The following is a 24,526-nucleotide window of genomic DNA, read 5'->3' as shown; positions in this document are numbered from 1 at the left end:
ATACTAAAAGTAAGAGTGCAACTTGCGCAAGGTGTTTATTATTTAGAAGGGAACAAATTTAGATAATTGGATTCACTGTTTTACAAGAGATTGTTTTACTGAAATTCATACAAAATGATGTTTTTGGAACAGTATAAAAAAGATGCCGTTTTGAGGAAGAACTAGTAGAAACAACAACCTCTGTATCAGAAATTCTAGAAGACCCAGAAGGCTTTTGACTATCCAAGGTAATAATTGCTGCCCTTGTTTCACTCTCTTCCTATAAAAAACAGCAAGTGCATTGCCATAAGGTAGCCATATATTTCTAGCTCACTTCATATTTGTTTGGTTTGGGATTTCCAGTTCTATACACTTCTGCTGTGAATATGATTACACATCAGAATGCTAGAATACATTCACTCCAGCCTCAATCAGTTATGCACAACTAATTTTTACATCAAACCCTAAATCAGTTTTCAATTAAAAAAACACAAGATTATAACTGTGACAAAAGAAAGGAGACTTTCAATTACCTTTTTATCATGGCAAAAATGCAATTTATTTTTAAAATGTAAAAAAGAATCACAACTGTACTTTGTTAACATTGGAAGAATACATTTCTTTAAATTCACTAGTTGCAAGTGGTTAATCACACGCAGATTAAGTATTAACACAGCTTTTCGTGCTAAGCTGAATTCAGACAATTGCTAAAAATAACCTGTCAAAGGGGAACTATCATTAAATAACACTGGTTTAATTGTTTGAAGTTCTGCTCTTTTTGTACTTGCTGGTAAGCATATGACTTCTAAGGGAAAAGTTCATAGATTTGGGGGGATGGGATACAGTTATTTTCATTGGTGTTGTAAGATAAGGCAGTTACTGTCATTCAGAGGCTTATATGAATACAAGAGACAAAGATAAAACAATTTTTTTAGAAGAACAAGAGTAAATATAAGTCTACAGACAGTGCGAACGCTTTTGTACAGAGAAAGACACCGCATTAGTTAAGGCTAAATCTAAGGTTTTATAGATATAATAATAGTTCCGCTTTAACTGGACGTTATTGACAATTCACATAACCCTTACAAGAGCATGACCCTTACATCAGGGATGTCAAAATCCCAGCGTAACAGCTGAGTTATTGAGAGGCATACGTTCAATACTGCTAGGTCTAAAATTGTATTGAGCATCTCGACTCATTGTGAGAGCTGAAGTTAGGAGGTTAACACTAAGCTGCACTGGAAAGATTGATAGTCCAGAGGTTGAAATGTGACTGAGGTAGAACAGTCAGCTTCTGATATTAGGAAGATAGATTATTAAAATGTAATCCTTGCATGCTTCCCTTCTTAACAGTTCACAACCCCACATTATGTGAAGTCACATATAGTATATCTACAGCTTGTATAGAGGTCACTATAGTTTCATACATTGAATTATAATATACTGAGGTATATATATGTTAATATGAAGGTTATCTTGGCATCAATGTCACCTTTACAAAGCAATCAATGCACCACAGTTATATTAGCAAACTTCCTAGCGAACTGCCCTAGCCACTAGTATTAGAAACAAGCAAATTGCTGAACATAATCATGCAACATTGTCACAATTGATCACACAAAGGAAAAGGCCCCCCCCCCTGATTTGAAGGTGACTTTGAACTAATTTCTGTTATATAAACACTTTGAATGTAAATAAAAATGAAATCAGATAAGCACACCTGGGTACAATGTAGGCTTAATGCCTATTTTCCACCTTATTATATGTTGATTTTACAAAAAAATAAAGGCACAACAGTATATAACTAAGCATATCAAGAAGCACAGAAGTACCCAGATATGACAATACAGAGAGGATTCAGAGGGCTTAATTATGAATGATCCAGTTTAATCCAGCTTTCTGCTTAGCCCACGCATCCTGTAGAACATATAATAATAGGCTAACAACTAATGCAGTGCCAGTGCTACTTTTCAAGCTCTTTTAGACCAGGAGTGAGAATTAGAAGTGCTTCGGCTATTTGCAAAATGCAACTCATGCCACCATTCAGTTGTACAAGCATTTATGGGAGTAGCATGTCAAACAGTACTGCAAAACTGCAAGGCATTTTTACCAGTGAATGGTGTCATACTCCTTGGTCTTAAAGTCTGAGAAAAAAATCCATTTAGGATTCACAACATATATCTCATATATAGATCATGTAAAAGTAAACTTTTACACATATGCTGTGTTTGAAGGTTCCTGTATTTTGTGGGTATGCCTTTGGTTATAACTTTATGGGAAACCAAATGGTTGGAAAAATATCACTGAAAAACACAATAAAATAATCCTTTTAGCCTGTTACTTGAGATTATAACATGCTTTGTTTTAAGCCAGCTTTAAAATACAAAGATACATTTGTGTCAGCAACCGCCAGTGCAAAGCCAGCAAATATGGTATTTTCGTGCAAAGGCGAAAAGTGGAGCCAGCCCGGAGCATTTCCTAATTCTATATCGCTGCATATCGTTTTTGTTTCTTACATTGGGATATTTTTTTTCTATTGTTTTCTTTCTAGTTGTTTACTCTAAACAACTAAATCTAAACAAAACTGACAGATTTATCAAAATGTGAGTTTAGTGCTTAATACATAAAAACTCCCCCACCCTTTAGAAGCATATTTATCAATGGGTGAAAGTTTGAACTCACCAGTCCCCATCTGATGAATATACTTCTAAAAATCTCATTGGTATGAATAGAATGTGGGGGAGTTCTTATGTATTGAGCTCTAAACTCACATTTTGTTAAACCTACCCTTAGCTTTCTATAAATTTGTGTAATCTAACAAATGTTAAGTCACACAGAATTCTTCCAAAACTACCAGCAAAACACCAAGATTAATTGCAAAAAAGACTAATGCCAAGTGAAATGCATATATTAATATATCACATACAGTATATATTATTTAAATCACATTCCAAATTTAATAAGAAAACCACATACATATATACTGTATTTATATGCATTTATGCCCTTGCATATGTGCCATAAGCTGTTTTGACTATGCTTTACCCTTTTCTATGCAGCTACAGTTGTTTTTTTTCCTGCTACTTTTGCTTGCTGGATTTTGCAAATAAATTTTACTTATTATGGCATATGCCAAGTCACAGAGGGGGTCTTTACAATCTAATAAAGGCACAGTCCACGGATCTGCTGCCTATTGTATTAGTGTGTGTGTGTGTGTTTTTTTAATATTGTACAGGGTTGCTTTGTGCCTTTGAACTGTGAATGATCTAATGCCCTGATTGGCTACAAATTATGGCCCTGAATACCTTAAAACTGATCATCTATAAACAAAAACCTAGTTACAAAAGGTTCTCACACCCCACTGAAAGCAGCTATGAATGCTCTGGTATATTGCGTCACTTTTGCCTTAATACATAAGCCAAACTGGTAAAAATACCAGGGGATACAAGTTACAGAAAGTACATTCAAGACATAGATAGATAACAATGTTGACTAGAAAAATTGCCTACTATCCATTAGCATTCACTTGCATTATTTTTTTACAGATTAAACTGTTACATATGGTATTATTCCAGCAAATCTATAGAGACCATAAACTGTTTTTTACCTGTACAGCTACCCTCTTTTTCTTCAAATCCAGCACTACAAGTACATTTTCCAATAGGGACGAGCCATTCACCCTCTGCACTGCAGTGCATCCTGGGAGGATTATCAAGGTCTACTTCAGAGTTATTCACACAAGTTCCCCTTACTTCCACAAGAGTTGAGAAAGCAGCCTCTGCCACAGTGTCTGGAAATACTGCCAGGTTCTGCACAGTGGACAGGCACTTTTTATAATAGACACGCACAGAGACCAGGGCAACGCAAGCTCCAACATCCTGAAATCCCAGGTGAAAGCCTTTCTTGTTAAGGTGCCCAATCTCCCTGACCTCTGTATTCAGTTTCATTTTGCGTTCTCCCAGATCGCCTTGTGTGAAGCTCTCATCAGCTGCTATAGTATCAATCTTGACATACTTGCTCTCTTTAATGTTTCTTCCAAGGTCATAATCAGATTCAATGTAGTAAAGGTTAAAGGTCTCCTTGCATGTCCCTGCCACCCCTGGAATGCTATTACAATCTCTTAGTGTAAATTTCAGCTCAATAAAGATCCTTTGGCCATTTCGTCTTAAAATCCAGCCTGTCTGCAGCCAATTGTTTTGGTTTGGCTCCATCACATTGCAGACCTGGTATGTACGAATTGGTTTGTAGTTCTCATCAACACCACTGATTTCCTCCCACTACAAAAAATGAGAGGGAGAACAAACGTCATGCAAAGCATTTCTTGACAAATATATTCTTGTTACCTGCAGAAAGTAAGAGATTGACACTTCCATTAAATGATTATGCCATCAAATAAATAGTATGGGGAGATATCACGGTAAAAACAGCATTAGAAGGGATCTAATCAATTTTTGTACATCTTATTAAATAACAATTAGCCACCTAAACAGAATGAAAAAATGTATAAGCAGCTTGACTTGAGATGGAGCAATTGAGAGGAGGCATTTTTTTTATCCCATTTTTCTTTTGTGTCGCTCTTTTTATACAAATTCAGCACTTTTTAGACTATTTTTTAACATCATTAGAACTTACAGCATACTTATCATATTCATTAAAAAGCAAATTAATATATAAATTATTTGATCATGGGGGAACATTTGGAGGAGTTGAACTTAATGGGAAGCTGTATTTTTATAGCCCAAACTATCTATGTAACTATGCAATTGATCACATTTAACTTAAAGCCCTATTTATCAAAATTTGAATTTGTAGTAATTTTCATATTTTTTGTGCTTTGAATAAACTCAAAATTGTAGAAAACTTTTTAAAAAGTTAGAATTGAAAAAAAAACTGTGTAAAAAACTTGAATACCTCTAAAATGTAATTTACTCATTATATTTATAGGGTTGACAAGCTAAAATTTTTTGTTGAAAAATTAAAATTTAATTAATAGTTTAAATTGTGCCTTGCAATCATTCAGACGGTGAAGTCTTCCATTCGAGTTTTTTTGCATTCTTTTGGCTTAATAAGCATCGAAAATGTGTTAAAATTGAAATTCATGATTTTTAGCGTAAAAAATTTGAATGGTAGAAATACAAACATTAATAACTTAAGGTACCCATACTTCCGATGGGCCTGCCCGACCGATTTCTGGCCGATCTCAATCGGGCAGGTTAGAAAATCTAGTCGGATCGGGGACCGCGTTGGCTCCTTGATGTGGTCCCCGGACTGACTTTACCTATGCCCGTCATTACAATTCGGTCATTTGGCCCCAGGGCCAAACGATTAAATTACCCTGGATTCTCCCGATATCGCCCACCCGCCAAGCGAGCGGATCTGTCAGTGTATGGGGACCTTAACTCCCTTAGTGTCATTTGTTTTGTATTTGCTTCTTCTACAGACATTAAACTCAAATGATAAATAAAGCCTCCTATTTTAGGTTTTAGAATTACCACGGGAGATAAAAATGACTTCAAAAATATCATTTTATAAAATTGCCTACCATTTCTATGACAAAAAATGTACTTCATACCTGTTTTGTCTTTGCTATCTAGCTACACAGAAAAAATCCTCTCCTGAGTCTGTGTCCTTCTGTACTTTATGTATGCCCTGGGGGTATCTCAAACTGTTTGTCACAACCTCCTTTATGCCAAGACTGTGAAAACTGATTATCCCAAGAGAAAGGCATGCATAAGGAGCTTAAGCTCATCCAGGGCAGTGGAGACAGACATAACCTTCGCTACATGCAGTGCCCCTGAGGGATCTATCTAGGCCATTTAACCCCATTCTGGCTGTATATCTGAATGTATGTGTATGTGTTTTCCTCTCTTTAAAAAAATATACCTAAACATACTGGAAAATGCTCAGTACACTAGTAGTAGTTTAACTGCCTAGTGTTTTGTTGGCCCTTTTTTTTTTTTTTGTTTTTTTGATCCAGGTAAGTCAGAGAATTGTTGTACAATTTACACTAAATATCCACATCAGGAATATAGTGCATTTTTTTAAAGGCAGGTATATTGATGTATTCTGAAGCTCTACAATTTTCACTTACATGTATTGATTAGCTCTCTATGAACACTTTCAGTTTACTCCAGTCCAGTATTGGTGCAATATTCGTGAATGGCCCATGATTCGTACCACAGCAAATTCCCCTACTGTGCGACTGAGCTTTGTTAATAAAACAGTGGCTCTAACTGGTACTTGAAAGCTGAAAATGACCTATCTAGCCTACAAAACAAATACTAAGCTATACAAAGTCCATTTGTAGGATATTCTCCAACATGTCAGCAAATATGAACAAATTAAACATATTTTAAGAAAGCCCACCATCTTGATGATATGTTCATCTGCACTTTAGTAAATTGGTTGTCTATGCAAAAACCATGCTCATACTTTGACAATATACTATATTCATTTTCAGAATCCCATTGGTTTCAAGGAATAATTTGGACATTCATATGTACCATATATTAGTCCAAAATTCCCTCTACTTTGCATATTCCCTAATATTCAATATTGTACTTACTCCATTAGATGGGTGTGAGGTCCAGCCCAGTTCTGCTTGTGACTCTTTGGAATCCAGAAGAATAACTGCAATAAAACAGTAAAAAAAAAGCTGATGTAAATAGTGTGAAAAGGTACATTTTTCTCCCTGTCTGCAGTGACATTTAGTCAGGCAGTAATAGTAATTTCCTAAAGTTCTGAATTCTACTTAATTTCTCAGAACTGCACAACACAGGCATATATTATAATGTCACATAATTGGTACTTTACCATTCCTCACTGGGTAACTTTTTAGCTCAGTGACATGCCTTTAATGTCATAAAACAAGACCCATTAATAATTGTCATGGTGCGTATTCAACTGCAAACTACAGGGCATGTTAAGTAAACATTAGCAAATCTTATATTAACTATTAACAGAAAAAAAGGAAATATATGTTTGAAATTATATAAGTATACTGAAAAAAAGGAAAATGAAACACACAGCAAACACTGGTAAAGACATCAGAAATGCAGTTGTGGTAATTTTGCAGAAATGCATGCAATTGTGGTAGGTGCATTACTCCCTTGCAACATCAATGAGAGAAAATGCTGCATTATGGGAAAAATGTATACTGTATTGTGTGTGTTTGTGTAACATATTATCTTAGAATACATGGTAGGATGCAGGCGAGAAGGACTGCAAGCTTACGGTACAAGTGGAAATTAGATTTCTTCTGTATAATGGAGCGCTTCCCTTGCAATTTTTTTTTTAGCAACACATAATTTTAATTTTTAGAATTTAAGTTTTATTTTAAATATAAGGAGAGGAAGTTCAAATGGTATTGTTTTAGAATAAAAGTGATAGGGTGGTCACCAGCTAAAGAAAAAAGATTTACAACATGTCTCTCAATTTAAAAAAAATGAAAGAAAATAAAAAGAAAAGATTCATCCATAATAATTAATCCAATAAGGATTATTACAGAGAAAAATAATTTTTGAAAATAGAATTATTTGCTTATAATGTAGTCTATTAGAGATGGCCTTCCCATAATTCGGAACTTAATGGATCTCATACCTGTACAAGGATCCTCAAGAGAGTTTGAGAAGAGCTCCATTATCACCCTTCGAAAAAAATGCTCCTACGTTTATTTTAGAGATAGCCCTATAAATGGAGCAAATCTTTTGTTCGGGCGCAAAATCTACGTTCAGGGCTGAATCGGCAGAAGGAGGTAGAATTTCTATTGTTTCTACCTCCATATCTGACGATTCAGCCCTGAACGTCTGTGGAGGGTGAGAGTGATCTTTGGTCGCACAAAAGATCGAAAATTGCTATGTGCATGGCTTTAGCTTGTAAGAAAGCATATCTTTAGAACAATGAGCTTTAGGGATTTTGTACTGATATGTTGAAAGAACAGATCTTGGTGAACATGTACTTTGTTCTATAATTTTTCTTAACTTCCACACCCTCTCCAAGAACTATGTGGATGAAACATTCTATTAAGAATTACTTAATAAAAGTATTAATTAAGTAACCAAACTTTTACTTTTATTAACTATTAATAAAAGTAAAAGTTTGGTTGGGCAGGATGCAGTCAGTTAATATGTTAATAATGTTCACTAGATGCCTTTATAAAAGCAAATATGAATAAAATCAATGGCAATATTCGGTTTTAACCATCAGAATAATCTGCTGCCATATTTGGCCACACATCATTCTCTCTGAGGATCAGTAGCCTTGAGCATGTGTACTAAATGTCAGGAACAGGTCGACTTTCATGCTCCCTCCCATGCTATCACTGCAGTGGAGCCTCAGAACTTTTACCTCCGTGGTGCTTTAGGGAGAATCATGGAGGTCACAATGTCCTTGTCTGTATTTGAATTGAAAACACCCCCCATATGGCTGACAGCTCTAAGATAAAATATTGGCATATCCTTTTGTGTAATTCTTTTACTTATTTTCATTTTGTTTTGTCAAGACCAAAAAATCCAATTTTTAAATGTTATTTAAGGCACACTACCTGCATCTACAATACCTAATGGCACAAGCATTGTAGATAACAAATCCCAGAATCTGTATACATGTGAAATGGCAAATATTCTAATTGTGTGCATAAAATTTGCAGTATCTGTGGGACTTTCCTCCTTAAAAAAATCACAGAAACAAGAAATAACTGTTCCAGAGGGTATAATTTTCATTTAATTATTGAATTCTACTGTGACATTATGTTATGAGGTTGACCTTTGTTAAAATGTGACCTATAGGATGGCAGGCCCATGTCAGGCTGCATTTGTGGGATAAAGGAGGGATTGGTGAGTATATAAAATGATTTAAACCTGATTCATGATGATATTTTTACAGTATTATTTCACTGATCCAGATGTCTTAAAAACATAAAACAAGTGATAAATATAGCTAGATGGAGGTGTCACATTTTTATTTGCACCAGCAGGTATATTAAACCTGTTACAGATCTTTGTGTGATTCACAAAATAATATGCTCTAGGCTTTCTGTAGTTTTAACAAAATAGTTAATAAATAACACAGACCCAAATGTTCTTTTCTAAAAATGTTCTGCTCCAAATTTGAATGCATACATATTGGGCCTAAATTAAAGGAGACTTAAAAACTAAACTCACCAATTTGCGACACTTAGATATTCAATATGGCACCCAATTTAATTAAGGATTCAGTAGGAGTCACCATTGTGGCATCACATGTATTACCTTACATATTAGACATTTTTTATTTATAACTGATCATTCCATTCCATTACAATAAACACTGTAACTGTTTGGAGGCACAGGATTATAGTTGATCCGATGGGGCTCTGATTTATATAAAAATTGCTATATGTATATAACAGAGCACCTTCCTGAAGATGGGCACTAAAAAGATTTTGTCATAGAGAACAGTCGCTTTAATTATGATTCTTATAAGCATTATAGGACAGGTAGAATACCTTTGCACCCATTTTAATGTTGTCTGTATTCATCATTCAGTTCTGTACAGGCAGTTTTAAGACCACTGAAAACATATATGCATGACTGGATATGATGTATTTAAACTTTTACTTTTAACTGATTCATTCTGACCAATCTTTAAATGTAACCTCTCCTTTCCTAGTTATGCTGGTCTCTGCAGTACTAAATAACAAGGAAACACTATCAAATAAAAAAGAAAGAGCTACCCCAAAAGCTGTAGGTTATTTAATACATCACTGCTTGTGTATCACACCTCACTGAGCATTCCTCCTTTTTCTATTCTCTATTCATATCATCCCAATGGAGAGAAAATGAAAAAGAAAAATATATATCTATATAACATCTCTTTTTATTGCACTAATGAGATATGGATTGTTTACTTAACTCCCATCTTGCTATGCCTCATTCTGACAGGGAAACCATGTTAGTTCTAAACAGACTATAAAGCAGGAGTAATGCTCGGTTTGCACACTGGATCATTTCAGTCGATAAGCTTGTTGGGAAAATAAAACGCCTTTTCATGTGAAGGACAAAGTGTTTCCATGATTAAAATAACTCCATCGTCGGCTGGGAAATAAAAAGGGCGTTTCCTTTGCTAAGTATGAGAAAACTGTGAATCAGTTAATCTTGTCAAATTTCTTACAGACAAATGCAAGATATTCATTCAGGACTTATGGTCCACTACAATGATGCTTCAATTTGAGGTCTTGTTAGAACAAAGGAAATGTAAAGCGTATTTTATAACAAATACAAATCTTGAGATATCCAAAGATGTCTTTATTTTCAAATTTGCCTCCTCAGCACATCTAGCGCTACATTAGCAGTGCACTAATGAAGGAGCAGGGTGCAAATTGCAAAAAAACAAGGCAGCTTGCACCTGTTTTCTGCACTTTGCATCCTGCCCCACCATCTGTATAATATGCAAAATTACTAGTCTGTTAGCTAAATATAGTACAATTACAATTCAAATGACAATATATTGAAGCAAAGTGCATTCAAAGGATTACATATATTTGACTTTTTACATCTTTATAAAAATGTATAATAGATACATAAATCTTACACAATGTCACATTAATAAGAATTTTTAATTAGATCCCCTTAGGGAAAGACATATTTTCCATTAAGTAGGTTGTAAAGTTTCCTATACATAATTTAATTTACATAAAGTGTATGAGAGAAAAAAATCTTATTGTTTGATCTTTTTATTGTGCCACAATATTAATAAACTGGTAGAGTTGCAATGATGGTACAGGTATGGGATCCGTTATTCAGAAGCCCATTATCAAGAAAGCTCTGAATTACAAGAAGGCCACAGACACAAATAATTCAAATCTTTTAAAATGATCTCCTTCTCCCTGTAATAATATAACAATACAGGTATCAGACCCCTTATCCGGAAACCCATTATCCAGAAAGTTCCGAATTACGGAAAGGCCATCTCCCATAGACTCCATTTTAATCAAATAATTCATTTAAAAATGATTTACTTTTTCTTTCTAATAATAAAACAGTACCTTGTACTTGATTCCAGCTAATATATAAGTAATCCTTATTGGAGCCACAATAATCCTATTGGGTTTAATTACTGTTTAAATCATTTTATTAGCAGACTTAAGGTAGGAGATACGAATAACGGAAAGACTCCTTATCCGGAAAACCTTAAGTCCCAAGCATTCTGGATAACGGGTCCTATACTCGCCCTTGTTCTTGATGCCAACTTAGATATAATGAATCCTTATTTAAAGCAAAACAATTATGCTGGATTTTTTAAGTAGACAAAGGGGCCGACTTACTAATCCACGAACGGTCCGAAGGCGTCCGAATGCGTTTTTTTCGTAATGATCGTTATTTTGCGATTTTTTTTCGTAAATTGTCGCAACTTTTTCGTAGCCGTTACGACTGTTTTGCAAAATGTCGCGACTTTTTCGTAGCGTTACGACTTACGCGAATTGTCGCGACTTTTTCAGAGCCTTCGCGCCGAGTACGAAAGTTTCAGATTCATTCAAGCTTCAGTATCGTGACTTTTCTTGGGCCAGGTTGGAGCTGCAGAGTGCCATTGAGTCCTATGGGAGGCTTCCAAAATCATTCTGAAAGTCTGAAAGTTTTGCCCGCAGTTTACGAGTGCTCAATACGAAAAAGTCGCGACAAGATACGAGCAAATCGTAACGGCTACGAAAAAGTCTCGACAATTCGCGCAAGTCGTAATGGTTACGAAAAAGTCACGATAATTTACGAAAAGTCGTAACGGCGACGAAAAAATCGCATTCGGATTTGTATTCGTGGGTTAGTAAATCAGCCCCCTAGTGTGGTGATCTAAATTACAGAAAGATCACTTATCAGGAAAGTACCTGGTCCTGAGCATTCTGGATAACAGGCCCCATGCCTGTACAGGTATCTATTATCTTAAACCCTTGGGACTTCTGGAAAAAGAGACAGTACATTGCCTTTTTTAATATGAGTGCAACGAATAGGGCTTTTTTTTTTTTTTACTAAACACACTTGTTTTAATTAGGAAATATCTATGGTTTTGTAATTTTATACACTAAACAAGGCACAATTTGAAAATAAAACAAAGGTCCCATTCTACTTCATGATCCAAACAAAAGGAATTCTGGGAGTGAATTCCAAACTCTTAAAAAAATCCCATTTACATGGGTTTATCCTATAGGCTACAGCTCACCCATTGGGTTTGAAGCTGAAGGTGAGCTGTAGCTTATAGGATAAACCCATGTAAATGGGATTTTTTTAAGAGTTTGGAATTCACGCCCAGAATTCCTTTTGTTTGCTTTTGTCTGTATGAGGCAGTCTCCTCAACCTTATTTATTTGTTTACTTCATGATCCCAAACAGCAAAATCAAAAAATCAGCAGGTCACTGAGAAGCCTCAGTATAATGAGCTGCTTTTTATCTAAAAAGTCTGTAGCAGAGGTAGGGAGGGGTTTATTTATACAGAGGCTAATTGGGCTGCTGGTTTGTTTGACTTTTCTCTTTAGGATGTGTAGAATGTGGCTTTAGTTTTAATTTCAAATTTTTACAAAACATAGATATTTCCTATTTAAAACAATAGGCAAAGAGTATGTTCTGCACAAACCCTATTCATTAAACCAATGAAGGGGAGTATACTATACCTTTAAGACCTTACCTATCCTAAAATCAATACCCCAGAGGTATATGTACCTATGTACCTGCATCATGTGTCCTTATCTTTACCTATGTTAGAAATAGACTCTTACATAGAGGGCTCTATAGTGGGCGAAAATTCAGAATTATTAGTGTATAATAGAAATTTGGTGGACAGAATAAATATTTTCTATATTCTCTGTAAGTCTATTTTAGCCCATAAAGGGATTGTGACCTTTTATTTTAAGGCACTGTTTATGCTTGTAAATTTGTTGTCTATATTTTTTATATTTTTTTCTATTTCTATTTCTTTTTTAATCTCTTTTTCAATTTTTATAATTTTACTTTTTGTAATATATTTTGTTTATCTTATGATTCAGAATATATTTGAATAAAACTCCTCAGCTGTTTTTATACCCATTATGAAGTGTGTGAGTTTATATGAGAGGGCCAACTCCTATTAGTTAATTAATTAACTTCACATGGGATTAGGTGGAAGAAGGCAGCTCATTTTCACTTAATATATTGGGCTCAAGTCATTATTTACACATTGTTAATAATAAAAAGGGTATGGGGTTTTTTCTTTTCTTTTTTCCTTTTCCACTTTTTGGTCATTGTAGATTTTATAGGTTTTTTCACATATTGGTGCGGATTCGGTTATCACAAGATACCAATATATAACATTATAACTTTAGTATAATCGTATTGATGAAAATGTGCACATGTAACCCTGTCAAGTGTCAGACAGTTTGACCTCTCCACCCACTTCCAAACAGGGAATAGGGCAAATCACTCACATTCTCCAGGTCCCTGTCTGACAGCAGCATAATTGCTGTAGCAAGGGCATGAAAATTGTAAATCACAGCTTCTACATGTATTCCCCCCTCTCATTTTATCCTTACTTCAACCTTCAGAGCAGTGACCCAAGAGCATTTCCTGTGTTCAGGTAAGTGGGGAACAGTGAACAGTGATGGCTGTGGGTTTAAATGCAAAATTACAACAGGGTAACAAATATTGCTGTAGCACACTTGGTTGTTCTGTTGGCTCAAGATTAATATTGTAGCTTTAGGAAAAAGTACAAACTTCCACATTCCACATATTATTAAAATGTGGATGGAAAATAATGAATTAAAGTCTACTAATTAGCAGTGTGCTGTGGGTAAATCCTTTCCTGACTAAAACTGTTGTGTCAAAATGGAACTCTGGGGTTGAAATAAATGTGTAGATGTCCCCAATGGAAAACACAGATAGGACACAGAAATCAAGAAAATATAGGGATACAAGCAAGAAGCAGGAGAACACAATACAACTGACACACCACAGAAGGGTTAAACAATATCCTGATATAAGGTGAATGAATACTGTTTATGCCAACTGATGTTTTTGTATTCAATCTTAATAACTTGGAAGTTTAATTTCAGTAGGGTGCAATGATCTCTGCCTCTCCCGTTCCATAACTACAAATGCACAGTTTAACTTTGAAAATGATGAACAGATATCTCGATATACAGTATAAATATTTTTTTTATCATATTAAAATCCCTTAAACTCAATGAATTCTTGTGCAAAAGCAGACCTCTACAGAATTGCTGCTGCAGTCATAGACAGCCAAGTGACCTAATCAATAAACGTGCAAGCACAACGCCTCCTCATGCTACTGATCAGCTTCTAACACCTGTCACTGATCCCATTTGTAACATAGAGGTCTCCCATACATTGATCCAGTGTGACTGAGCAAACATTTAGGGATTTGTTTGTAATATATATTGACTTAGTAAAGGACTTTTCTGTGTCTTTCCACAATTCTATATATTATCTTTCATTTTATACAGTATATGTTTTATATTTATTTGTATAAATTGCTATCTGTGTCCACATTTTTGTATACAGTTATTCAAACACAATAGCCAGCTGCCCAGGAGATCTTACAATCTCAGTTCTGTGCTTGACCTACAGAGAGTGGGTAGGGCAGTCATTTAGCCTAGTGCCATACGAGGTGTAGGGCGGATATTTTCAGCAAGCGGAAAAGCGCTTGCTGAAAATTCCGCCCTACGCCTCCTACATGTGCCTGCACCCAAATGAATGAGATACGCTCAGTTGCAGGCACATGTAGCCGATATATGCATAAAAACGCAAGACTTTGAAGCGGAAATGAACATAGGCCAATTGGACAGAGGCCAGTAACTTCACATCTGTACCTTCCCCTGCAATAAAAAAATCTGCAATATCTGCAATGCACCAGAAAATGCACTCAAACTACAACATATCTGAAGCACAATTCCACTCAATAAAACAAATTAACAACAAAATCATGTTAGTTCACAAGTTCAGGAACGGTTGATTGCTGATCCAAACTCTGCCTGGCAATTCGTTTTTCTTTCAACAATGAAGATGTTGATTGCCTTTTTTTCATCTCCAGAGCTGACAAGCAAAGCTTTATGGATCCTCTTGCAGACTCACTAGAGCTTGCAATTGATCTGGGGAAGTAAACCTTCCTAACAGTAATGCTCAGTCATTGGCTACCAAAATACTGCTGGGTTACAACTCCTAGTACATGCCATTCAGTCAGGCCTTAAAAAATACTTTATGCAAGTGGGTTATTATAAATCTGTGTTCGCTTGGATTATTGTAGATAAACTAAAAAATGTTGCTGAGCAAACTTTGGAGCAAAATCAGTGTGAATAAATATAAGAACAGCCTCTGTCTCAAAACAGCTAAGGAATGTAGGCTTTTAACTCTGATTTCAGCAACAAAAATAGAAAATTTATATAGGAACATAATTAAAAATAGAACAAAATAGAACTTTGGACTTCACTTGGCCACTTAAACTGTAAGCTTTAGGGGGCAGGAGCGTCCTTTCTACTGTGTATCTTACCACATAGCACTTAATCTCTGTGTATTTATACTTATTCATTATATTTATTATAATATGTCCTCCCTGTATGTACTTTTGTATACTGTAAGACTGTACAAAGCTGCATTTCCTTGTATCACTTCAAAAAGAAAGTTATACATACATACTTGGAAAGGTTGTGGGCCTCTGTACTTTGAAAAATTACGGTAAAAGCTCCTGGAGTGACATCACTTGCAGGGAAAATACTACCCACCCATTGTGGTTAGTGATGGTTTGCATACTCTTTAATAGAATAAACATGTTAATGATTTTACACAGTTTCTCGGTTTATCTTGAGTCATGAAACATTTAACATACGAATCCAAGTGACTTCATCTATATGCATCAAACCTTTGCATTAAATATTTTTTTTTTAGAACTAAAGCAGGTCTTTGCCTTTCCTTCAGATATTTGATTACAGGGTAATAACGGAAGTCAAAATTGGCTGATATATTACTGACAGGAATGATTCTAACTGGAGGACATATTAGCATCTATAAATAAAGGTTTGCTGCATGCTTTGGGGAGCAGGGAGCTAAACAGAAAGATTTATGGTTTATGCCTCCTTCATGTATGTGGACTAATAGTATACACTATATACTATATTTCCTAAGAAAGTACATTAATCCTATTTGTAGTTATGACAAAATTGTTTTATTTGCTCTAAGCTGTTTAAAAATAACATGATTCATGTATGACATGTATAAATCCTGTGTGGTGTTTTTGTTCAGGTAGACATGAAAAGTAATGATTTCGAAACAGATGGCAAAAAATTTCCTTAATTTAAAAGTTAGAAAACCAACATCTCTCTCAGAATAAATTTAGCTCCAAAAATATATAAAAGTAAAAGAAATACTGGCAGTGAGGACTACTAAAATTTGCCAATAAATAGCATTAAGAAAACATCTGGGAGTGTGACAAATTGCAGAAGTTTTAATGACAACAGTTGACTTTTATTAATCCAAATAAATTGTCAGGTATATGAATTAACGGTCATTCTCCAAGGCATGTTTGACAACATATGCAAATACTGCTACTTTATTTGAAGAGGCTGTTTAGCAACATTCTAGTCCTGTTCTAAATACAGGTTCAGAGGCAATAACGATGTTTCCATGTCTTGAAAGGAGGTTGGTACATCATAATGCACTGCCTTGTTCAAAACATCTGCAATGTCTGTTTACTGAATATCATACTGCGGGGACTACTGATTCCAGGGGCTACATCTGCTAAAAGGTAAATATTGTCAGTGAAGTAAAGTGGGCACCCATGATTTCACTGTTGAGGACCAACAACAGTCACCCTACTCTGGATGGAAATAAATGTTTAAGTAGCACACTGCAATTTAATTGTGTGTGGCTCATTTTGAGCTCTGATTCACACAGTAATGCCCTGCCAGGCAACCAGTGAGTATATTGCACCACATTATAGCTATATTGGATATTTAGTGCAGGACTATAAGTTGAGTTTTCACCTTTCCAGGGAAATATTACCAACCTGCAGTGAAAAATGCATGATGTCTACGAGGTGTTCAATTAATGTAACCACTGGCTACAGATTAATAGCTTCCTGACGGTGATCCCTGTAACCGATGCCTTTAATGGTGTTTATGGAAATAGTCCAGCCTACTCTGGTTTAGCTTCCTATCTTGAAGACGCAGGCAAGAGGGACATATCTGCATATGGTCTACCCTGGTGCATTTGTAATGGCAGGCGATCATAAGGGGTTCTAGGAGCGGAGAATGATGGAAGAATACCATTGCATCATGGGTAATAATGGTGCATTGTACCATTTTTCAGATTCCAGGGCTCTGTGGACCCTTGATAAATAATTTCCAGAACCTTGAAAGAAATCCTCATGCCCACTGCTGTTCTGTTACTTTCAATAGTTACTGTTGCTAAGTACTGGGTTAACTGAACGGAATATAGACTTTTAATCGTCCAGAACACAATTCGGGAAGGACAATATCGCGCTTTCAATGTGCTTGGAATCAAAATACACAAAATGTTTTATGGACAATTCTCATATAATAAACATTATCATCTAATTCGCTATTTCTCTGCTTATGTACCCACACATCTGGCTTGGAAATATTAGAGGGAGATTGCAATATATGTCTCTGTCTGCCATTACACAAGGTTATGTCTGCATCACTGGCACTGCCTTGCCTTTAAGTGATTTACACCCATGCCGGTTGACTGATATAAGCTATTTAACAGGAGCTCCCAAAGGAATCAAATTACACTGAAACATCTGCAAACAAAACACAAACTAGAAAAATAACGGTTGGGAGTTAATTCTTATATGAACATTGCCATTAAACATGGAAAAAAAGAGAGACACTATGCTTATAAATATGGTATGCCTTCCATTTATTTCAGAACTGTGTTTTCAATCTGCTTGCATACAATTTAATGAAGCCAATTAATATGTTCACATTTGCTTAGATTTAAACTTAAAGGAACACTATCACTTTTTATTTTTCTTGCTTGTGGGGAATAGTCTAGGCAGTGGCTTGTCTGCAAGCACAGGATCTTGATCTCTCTTTTCTGAATTCTTCTGCCACAGACACCAAGGGGCAAATTTATTAAAACTCAGGGGTGGGGCAAGCCGACCAGATGCCCCAGGCGACCCAGCTGACATTTCACTCCCCCCCCACCATGCCTGAACGAGCATGCACATGCATTTTTGGATCCCATACTTTATTCTGATTCTGCTTATATAATCAGTACATAATGATATATTTTAATGCACCAGCTATTAGTTCCTTTAATATAAGTAAATTATAAAACTTATTCCTTTCTTCATTTTATAAAGTACAAATTGTTTGAAAAAAGCATGATAGAATTAATACACAATGGCACATGGAAGATAGTATGCTGGAGCTTGTTTTAGCGCTGGACAAATAATTGCGGTGCGATGTTCATAAAGCCGGAGAAAATGAATGTGGAATTGGATAAAATGTTGCTGTAGTTAAATAAATTCAGTTTTATGATGAGAGTTTCCATTTGTTAGACTTCAGAGTTTGAAATATTTTAATTCCCCTTTTTAAATTACTTTCCCATAATATAAATGGTAGTTCAGAACATTACATTTGGAAAGGCCAGATTTCATATCTTCTATATAGTTCACATTTAATAAGATGAAACAAGTTATTATACATTGATTAAAATAGCACTACTTTTTGCAACTGTTACGTGCTTTTTGGGGTTCCAAATGATTTCCCATCTATTTATTATAACCCAGACTAATAGCAGATGGATATAAACAGCAATATCTTGACTGAATAGATGGCCCTTAGATGCATTGTTTTTGTTTTGTTATTTTGCTTTTATTTTCCCTATGATGAGTTTTGGACCCCTGTATAATCTTACTGAAAATATCTTTGTTGATTGGTGGATAACTACATTTTAAGTAAGTAAAGATTGCAGTGAATGTCTGTTTTGCCTATTTTAAATATGTTCTTGTAATGATATCTTTCGTTTTAGAACTATAATGGATATTTTAACATAGTTTTGTTATTATTGTTATTACTTAACCCTCACCCCTTAACAGGGTCATTAGTTTAAAGAGAAAGACATTCACCATTTGGCACAGTTCATGTAGAACAAACAGCCATTTTAAACAACCAAAATGCAGAATACACTATTGGGCTCACATTGAAACCAATTTTATAATGCATTTTGAGTAACATGGCACAACATACTTAGTTTCAATGTAACAAAAAAGGTGTGTTATAGTGCCACTATTAAAGACTGAAGAATTCAGAAAGGAGGCTTTGCACCACCTGTATAAACTACAAAATGTTTAACCTATAACCCCTCAAATACATAAGTGGTTTCAACACATTATATATATATATATATATATATATATATATATATATATATATATATATATATATATATATATATATATATATATATATATATATATATATATATATATTAACAGATCTGAATCTTATTTCTCTATTTATTAAGTCCTGAATGTTTGTGGCTGAATACAAAAGAAAAAAAGGAGAACTTTATTGTAGCGATATGTCTATTTAACCCAAAATCTCATAAATAACACAAGGGTTATATATATAAGGACAGTGAAGAACCCTGCAACATGTTTGTTAAAATCTGTGGTTTGGTTTCAGAGGTTGCCCGTATTGATTAATTGATTTTCAGCATGTTACTATTAAGCTTTTATACACTCAAAACTAAAAAAAATACCTTCCGACTGAAGTATAATGTAGAAAAACCGATGCCACAACAAAGCACAAGCAAAGAATAAGAAGACTTAAGAAATGTTCAGCTGGAGGCATGAGGAAAGCAAAATGAAATATGTGCATGTTGGCACTGCTTCAGCCATTTCTGGAATGGATGTGTTTTATGAGCATTCCAAAGCTCTGCCAGCCTTTCATTATGAATAACCATTCAGCTAATAGGTGCAGTGAAGACCTGAAAGCATGCTAGAATTCTCTGCTTCCCATCCATCAAGATGAGAACAAACAATCTCTCAGACATAAAAGAAACTGATCGATTCTTTCTGATTAAAAACTCTTTATTTGAACTGAAAGAATGATCCAAAATCCTGTCTGGACAAACCTTTTATGGACAAATATGCAAGACAGCTTATTCTGAGCATGCAAAATTCCTAGCACAAATATGCATGCTTTAAATGCTCACCATACTCATTTTATTCAGTTGACTATAATGGTTAAACTGACATATGAAGTGATAATGCTAAGATCTACTCCTCTTTAAGAAAATACAAAAATTTAGCTGGAAACAAAAGCATAGGTAATATTTATTTTAAATTCACTTGTTGAAGATATATCACACCAAAGGGCAGCATTAACATTTTGATTTTCATGGTTTTAGATATTTTTGTACAAATTGGGATTAGGGCACTAACTGTTACGTTCACAGTCTGGTTAAATCTAATGTACAAGGTGCCAGATCTCTTAATGATGCTGAAAGGTTTACTTTGTTTTGCAATTTGATCCTAATTCCATATGAGCAGAAACAAAATGCCTATTGGAAGGCAGGGAGTGTAAAGGAAGAAGATAGGAATTGGAAATATAGGGAGTGGAAATAAGATTGAACACATAAAGAGGCGTAGGAAGAAAATGGAAGTGTGAGAGATTGATAGGGGAGAAGACAGAGACCTGAAAGGGAGGAAGAGAGAATTTATATTACAGCAAGAGAGATTTATAGACAATAAATTGGATGCACTGGTATTCAATGTTCAACAGACACTGTGAAAGACAGGGTAAGGAGATGTAATGGTAAGACTGAGACAGTGTTTCAGGACAGTGCAGAGCAGGGCCGACACCAATAGCTAGAAGACCAGTAACTGGCTGGTAATTTTGTGCAAGGAACACACAGACAGAACACCGGCAGAGAGATAAAGTGGTAAGTTATTTTGTAGAATTCTGAAGTTTTTGTTGAAAGCAGCATGTAAGTAAATGATGTTGTGCATAAGCTTAGGAGTTTGTACATTTCCTTCCTATAAATATGATAAGGAAATGGAGCTGCACACAGCACTATAAAAAAACATTAAATGACAATATCAATTCAGCATGTCATAAAAAAGGTGCCATCTGTGGCAATGTGCTGAATGAAAACTGTAGCATACAAATGAGGAAAAAAGAAAAAAATTATTTCAGGTTTGATTTTAAGAAAGACACAATGAAAATTCAGCTACTTCTCAGCATATATTAAAATGTATTAAGCTGACATTCTGTGCTATTTATTGACTATTAGAGACTGCAAGTTGGCTCTTTTTCTAATACGTGTTGTTGAAAACCACAGGGTCTATGCAAAAGATTCATATTCTTCAACATATTAATATGGAGGTGGTGCTCATGGTGCTCATTTATAAACACTGGGCAAATTTGCACCTGGGTAGTAAACCAAGGCAATCAATCAGTGATAAGCTTTTTTTTTCTGCCAGCTTCAGGCAGAACAGTGAAACCAAACATCTGATTGGCTATTGTAGGTTACTACCCAGGTGGACATTTGCCCAGTGTTCATAAATTACCCCAAATATTGTGCCTAAGAGCTGAAAATGTCATTGGTCCATTTTCCATAAAAAGCTGTGCAGGATATAAACTTAGGATCTCTACTGAGATGGAAACTCCACAGGGGACAATGCCTAAATTATACTTGCTTTTATTTTGCATCAGATGCTGTTCTTGTCATGTCACTGGTGCTTGAAATGTACTAAAGTCACCAATTACATTGTGCTGCAATAAAAACACCAAAAAAACTTCAAAACTTGCCAAAAACTTATCCTGCACACACTGTTCAATTCAGTTTGGAGAAATGCACTCCTGTATAAATACAGGGCTTTCCTGTGCCATATGTGAGGATAGCGACATACAAACCCATTTGACTTCAGCTCTGTTCAGGAAGAAGTGCACAGAGCAGTGCCTTTGTTCACAACCTTTATGGGAGTGTGCAAAGTGCAACAAATCTTTCTGCTTTTTTTCTTGCATTATAGGCAGTGTTCCCCCATCAATGTTCCAACCGCATCAATGTGCACTCTGTTCTGTGCATACAATTAAATACAACATTTTCATTCTATATTTCAAATAAAATAATACTCTTTGATTCTTTAATTCAATTTCCCTTTAAAATATAAGCAATACTCTATTAAGCTGTGCTAATCAAGCATTAAAATAATACAAAATAATACAGAACATGGCTTAAACACCCTAATAATTATAATTAAAACATAAGGTTACTTGAAAATTTAAAAAATATTAATTTAAATAAAGGGCAAAGAAGTCAGCATGTTTTTTTTACTTCCCCTGAGAACAAATTGTACTGTTGTAGGCAAGATAATTAAAATAGTCTTCTCTGAGAACACAGACAAAAAAGAAAGTTGCAGTCCGGTGTAATATTAAAATGAGCAATGTATTCAGTTCAGCTCATAATGTGAAGCTGCAAAAGTATCTTTAAAATGATATAATCTCATATTATAATCTTAGAAGTTCAACTGCAATCACTTTTAAAATAAACATCTCCAGAGCACGGCAGTCCCCCATTCAAGCTAAATAAGTATATCACAAGACATTCTGTACCTTTCTATATTTCTACTTTTGCACTGCAAGGCTGCCAGCTTATTATTATGGAGATTTGAGAAGAGGGTTTGATACAGTTGTAATTCACAGCTTCTCAATAAAGTTGTAACTTAGAATACTTACAAAGCAGTCAGGTTTCAGACCAAAAAGCCATGTTTGGTCTGTGGGCACCTTGCATGAGTAGTCACTAGTCAGGTAGGGTGCAGGCTTACTTAGCCTTTAATATAAATGCTTTCTGCCACATTTACTACCCGAGTTATGTAGTTACCGGGCTATAGTGACATCACTTTGGAGAAGGTGGTAAGTGGCAGGTACCAGTTTAAACTGCAGCAAAAACCAGGGTGGTATGGGTTTAAACTGCAGTTCTGTGCCTTGCTGGTCAGTGGAAATGGATACGACCTGGGCAGGAGCTGCTTTGAAGCCTGTTTACAATGACTGAGCAATAAAAGCTCCAAGGAGGAATTCATCTCATTGATCCATTGCATTTGTCGAGACAGGGAGTTAATGGGAATCATTCTATAGTAAGGTGTTACAAAGTCCTGTATTCCAACTAATATCTCTTGAGACTGAGTCGTATTTAACTGTACCATATATATTTATTTTTAAAATTAAAATAGTTGTTTTACAAACCAGACACACGTCACAAAAATCCCACCAATATATGAAAATGCAACAGTTGGTTATGGCCTCTTGGAGGAATGGGGCTAAATGGAGGTATATGGTGGTAAAGCTGGTCCCTCCTGGGCATTAATCTTGGATAAGGCAGGTGATGAAAGTGAACATGGCGTTGGTGCTTGTTGCGTTGATGTGATGGGAGCTGCCCAGAAGCCTCTTGGCTGGGTTGTGATAAAAGTAGATTAGGTTGAAAATTCTGGTAATCTAGTGGACACTCGCTCAAGATGGGAATAAGAAACTGATAATAGTTAGGAAGTTATGTATTAGTTAATAGAATTTGTGCTGTTAATATATCAACCTGTTAATTTAATTACCCATGTGCAAAGTCATATGAAATAATAAAATGTTTTATTATATTTGTGGCTTTATAGTTGGTAGAAGAGGTATTAAACGTTAAGGGGAAGACATCAACACTATCGTTGCCATGGTAAAGTGAATGGTACTTGTAAAAATGGATCATGCTGGTGGAACTGAAAGACAGGCAATTTCATTATGGATTTATTAAGACCCATGCAGGAGCAGGGTAGACTCATGCAGGAGCAGGGTAAATGTGGGAAGGGTGGGAGAATCTTGGAGAAGCAGACACCAACAAAATTGAGATAAGTTGAAAACAACTTTTCTCATGTAGGTTTAAGATTAAGCCTATCTTTGAGGAAATCTCTGTTTCCTGTAAATCACTCAGCACCATTTTGCACAGCTGTAGATGGCTGCAGACTGCATACACACAAAACGTTTCTGAAATTGAAAAGTCAATAGACGGATGATTTTTTCAGTCATTGTCTATGACCTCCATCTCTCTCTCCCACACACTTTCTCAGCCACAATATAATTTGCTGTACCTTTGTAAATATACTCTTTAAACTGATACTCCAATTGACTCTGGCTGTATAAATCTCCACTAGGCAATATCATATCTGGTTTAATAGCACAACAATATTTAAAGAAAAGTAAGTAAATTGATGAACGTCACTTGGATAGTTCTGGGGCACAATATAGCAAAAGAGTATAATGTATGATTATAGCTCATTTTATTTGACTATCAATGGTTGTTATTAAATAATGAAATATATAAGATCTATTCCTACCTTATCAAGAGCTAGTAAACTGTTAATAATACAGAGCAGATTTCCTTGATAACACAGAAGCAAAATGGCACCATTGTTAACCCATTGCAACATTTAGGCATTGCAAACAGTTAGGCATGTAATAATGTAATATTTCCCATTGAATCCCAATTATAAACATTTTACCCACTGATTACAATCAGATACATGCT

At 35.3% G+C, this 24,526-nt stretch overlaps 1 protein-coding gene across 1 annotated transcript in view; it reads right to left on the bottom strand.

Annotated features, from left to right (window-relative positions):
* Nucleotides 1-508: 508 nt before the first annotated feature.
* Nucleotides 509-24,526, bottom strand: part of epha10 (EPH receptor A10) — a gene marked incomplete at its 5' end in the record, with an annotated part of 56,020 nt that continues 32,002 nt past the window's right edge. The window contains 3 exon segments of the mRNA NM_001097348.1: nt 509-2,609; nt 2,746-4,256; nt 6,545-6,609. Of these exon segments, the coding sequence (NP_001090817.1) occupies nt 3,546-4,256; nt 6,545-6,609 (776 nt within the window). The 3' untranslated portion in view covers nt 509-2,609; nt 2,746-3,545.

The sequence above is a fragment of the Xenopus tropicalis genome, chromosome 2 (genome assembly GCF_000004195.4).
Source record: "Xenopus tropicalis strain Nigerian chromosome 2, UCB_Xtro_10.0, whole genome shotgun sequence".
Classification (NCBI taxonomy): domain Eukaryota; kingdom Metazoa; phylum Chordata; class Amphibia; order Anura; family Pipidae; genus Xenopus; species Xenopus tropicalis.
The sequence above is the reverse complement of the archived record's forward strand: the minus strand, read 5'-3'. Positions and strand labels throughout refer to the sequence as shown.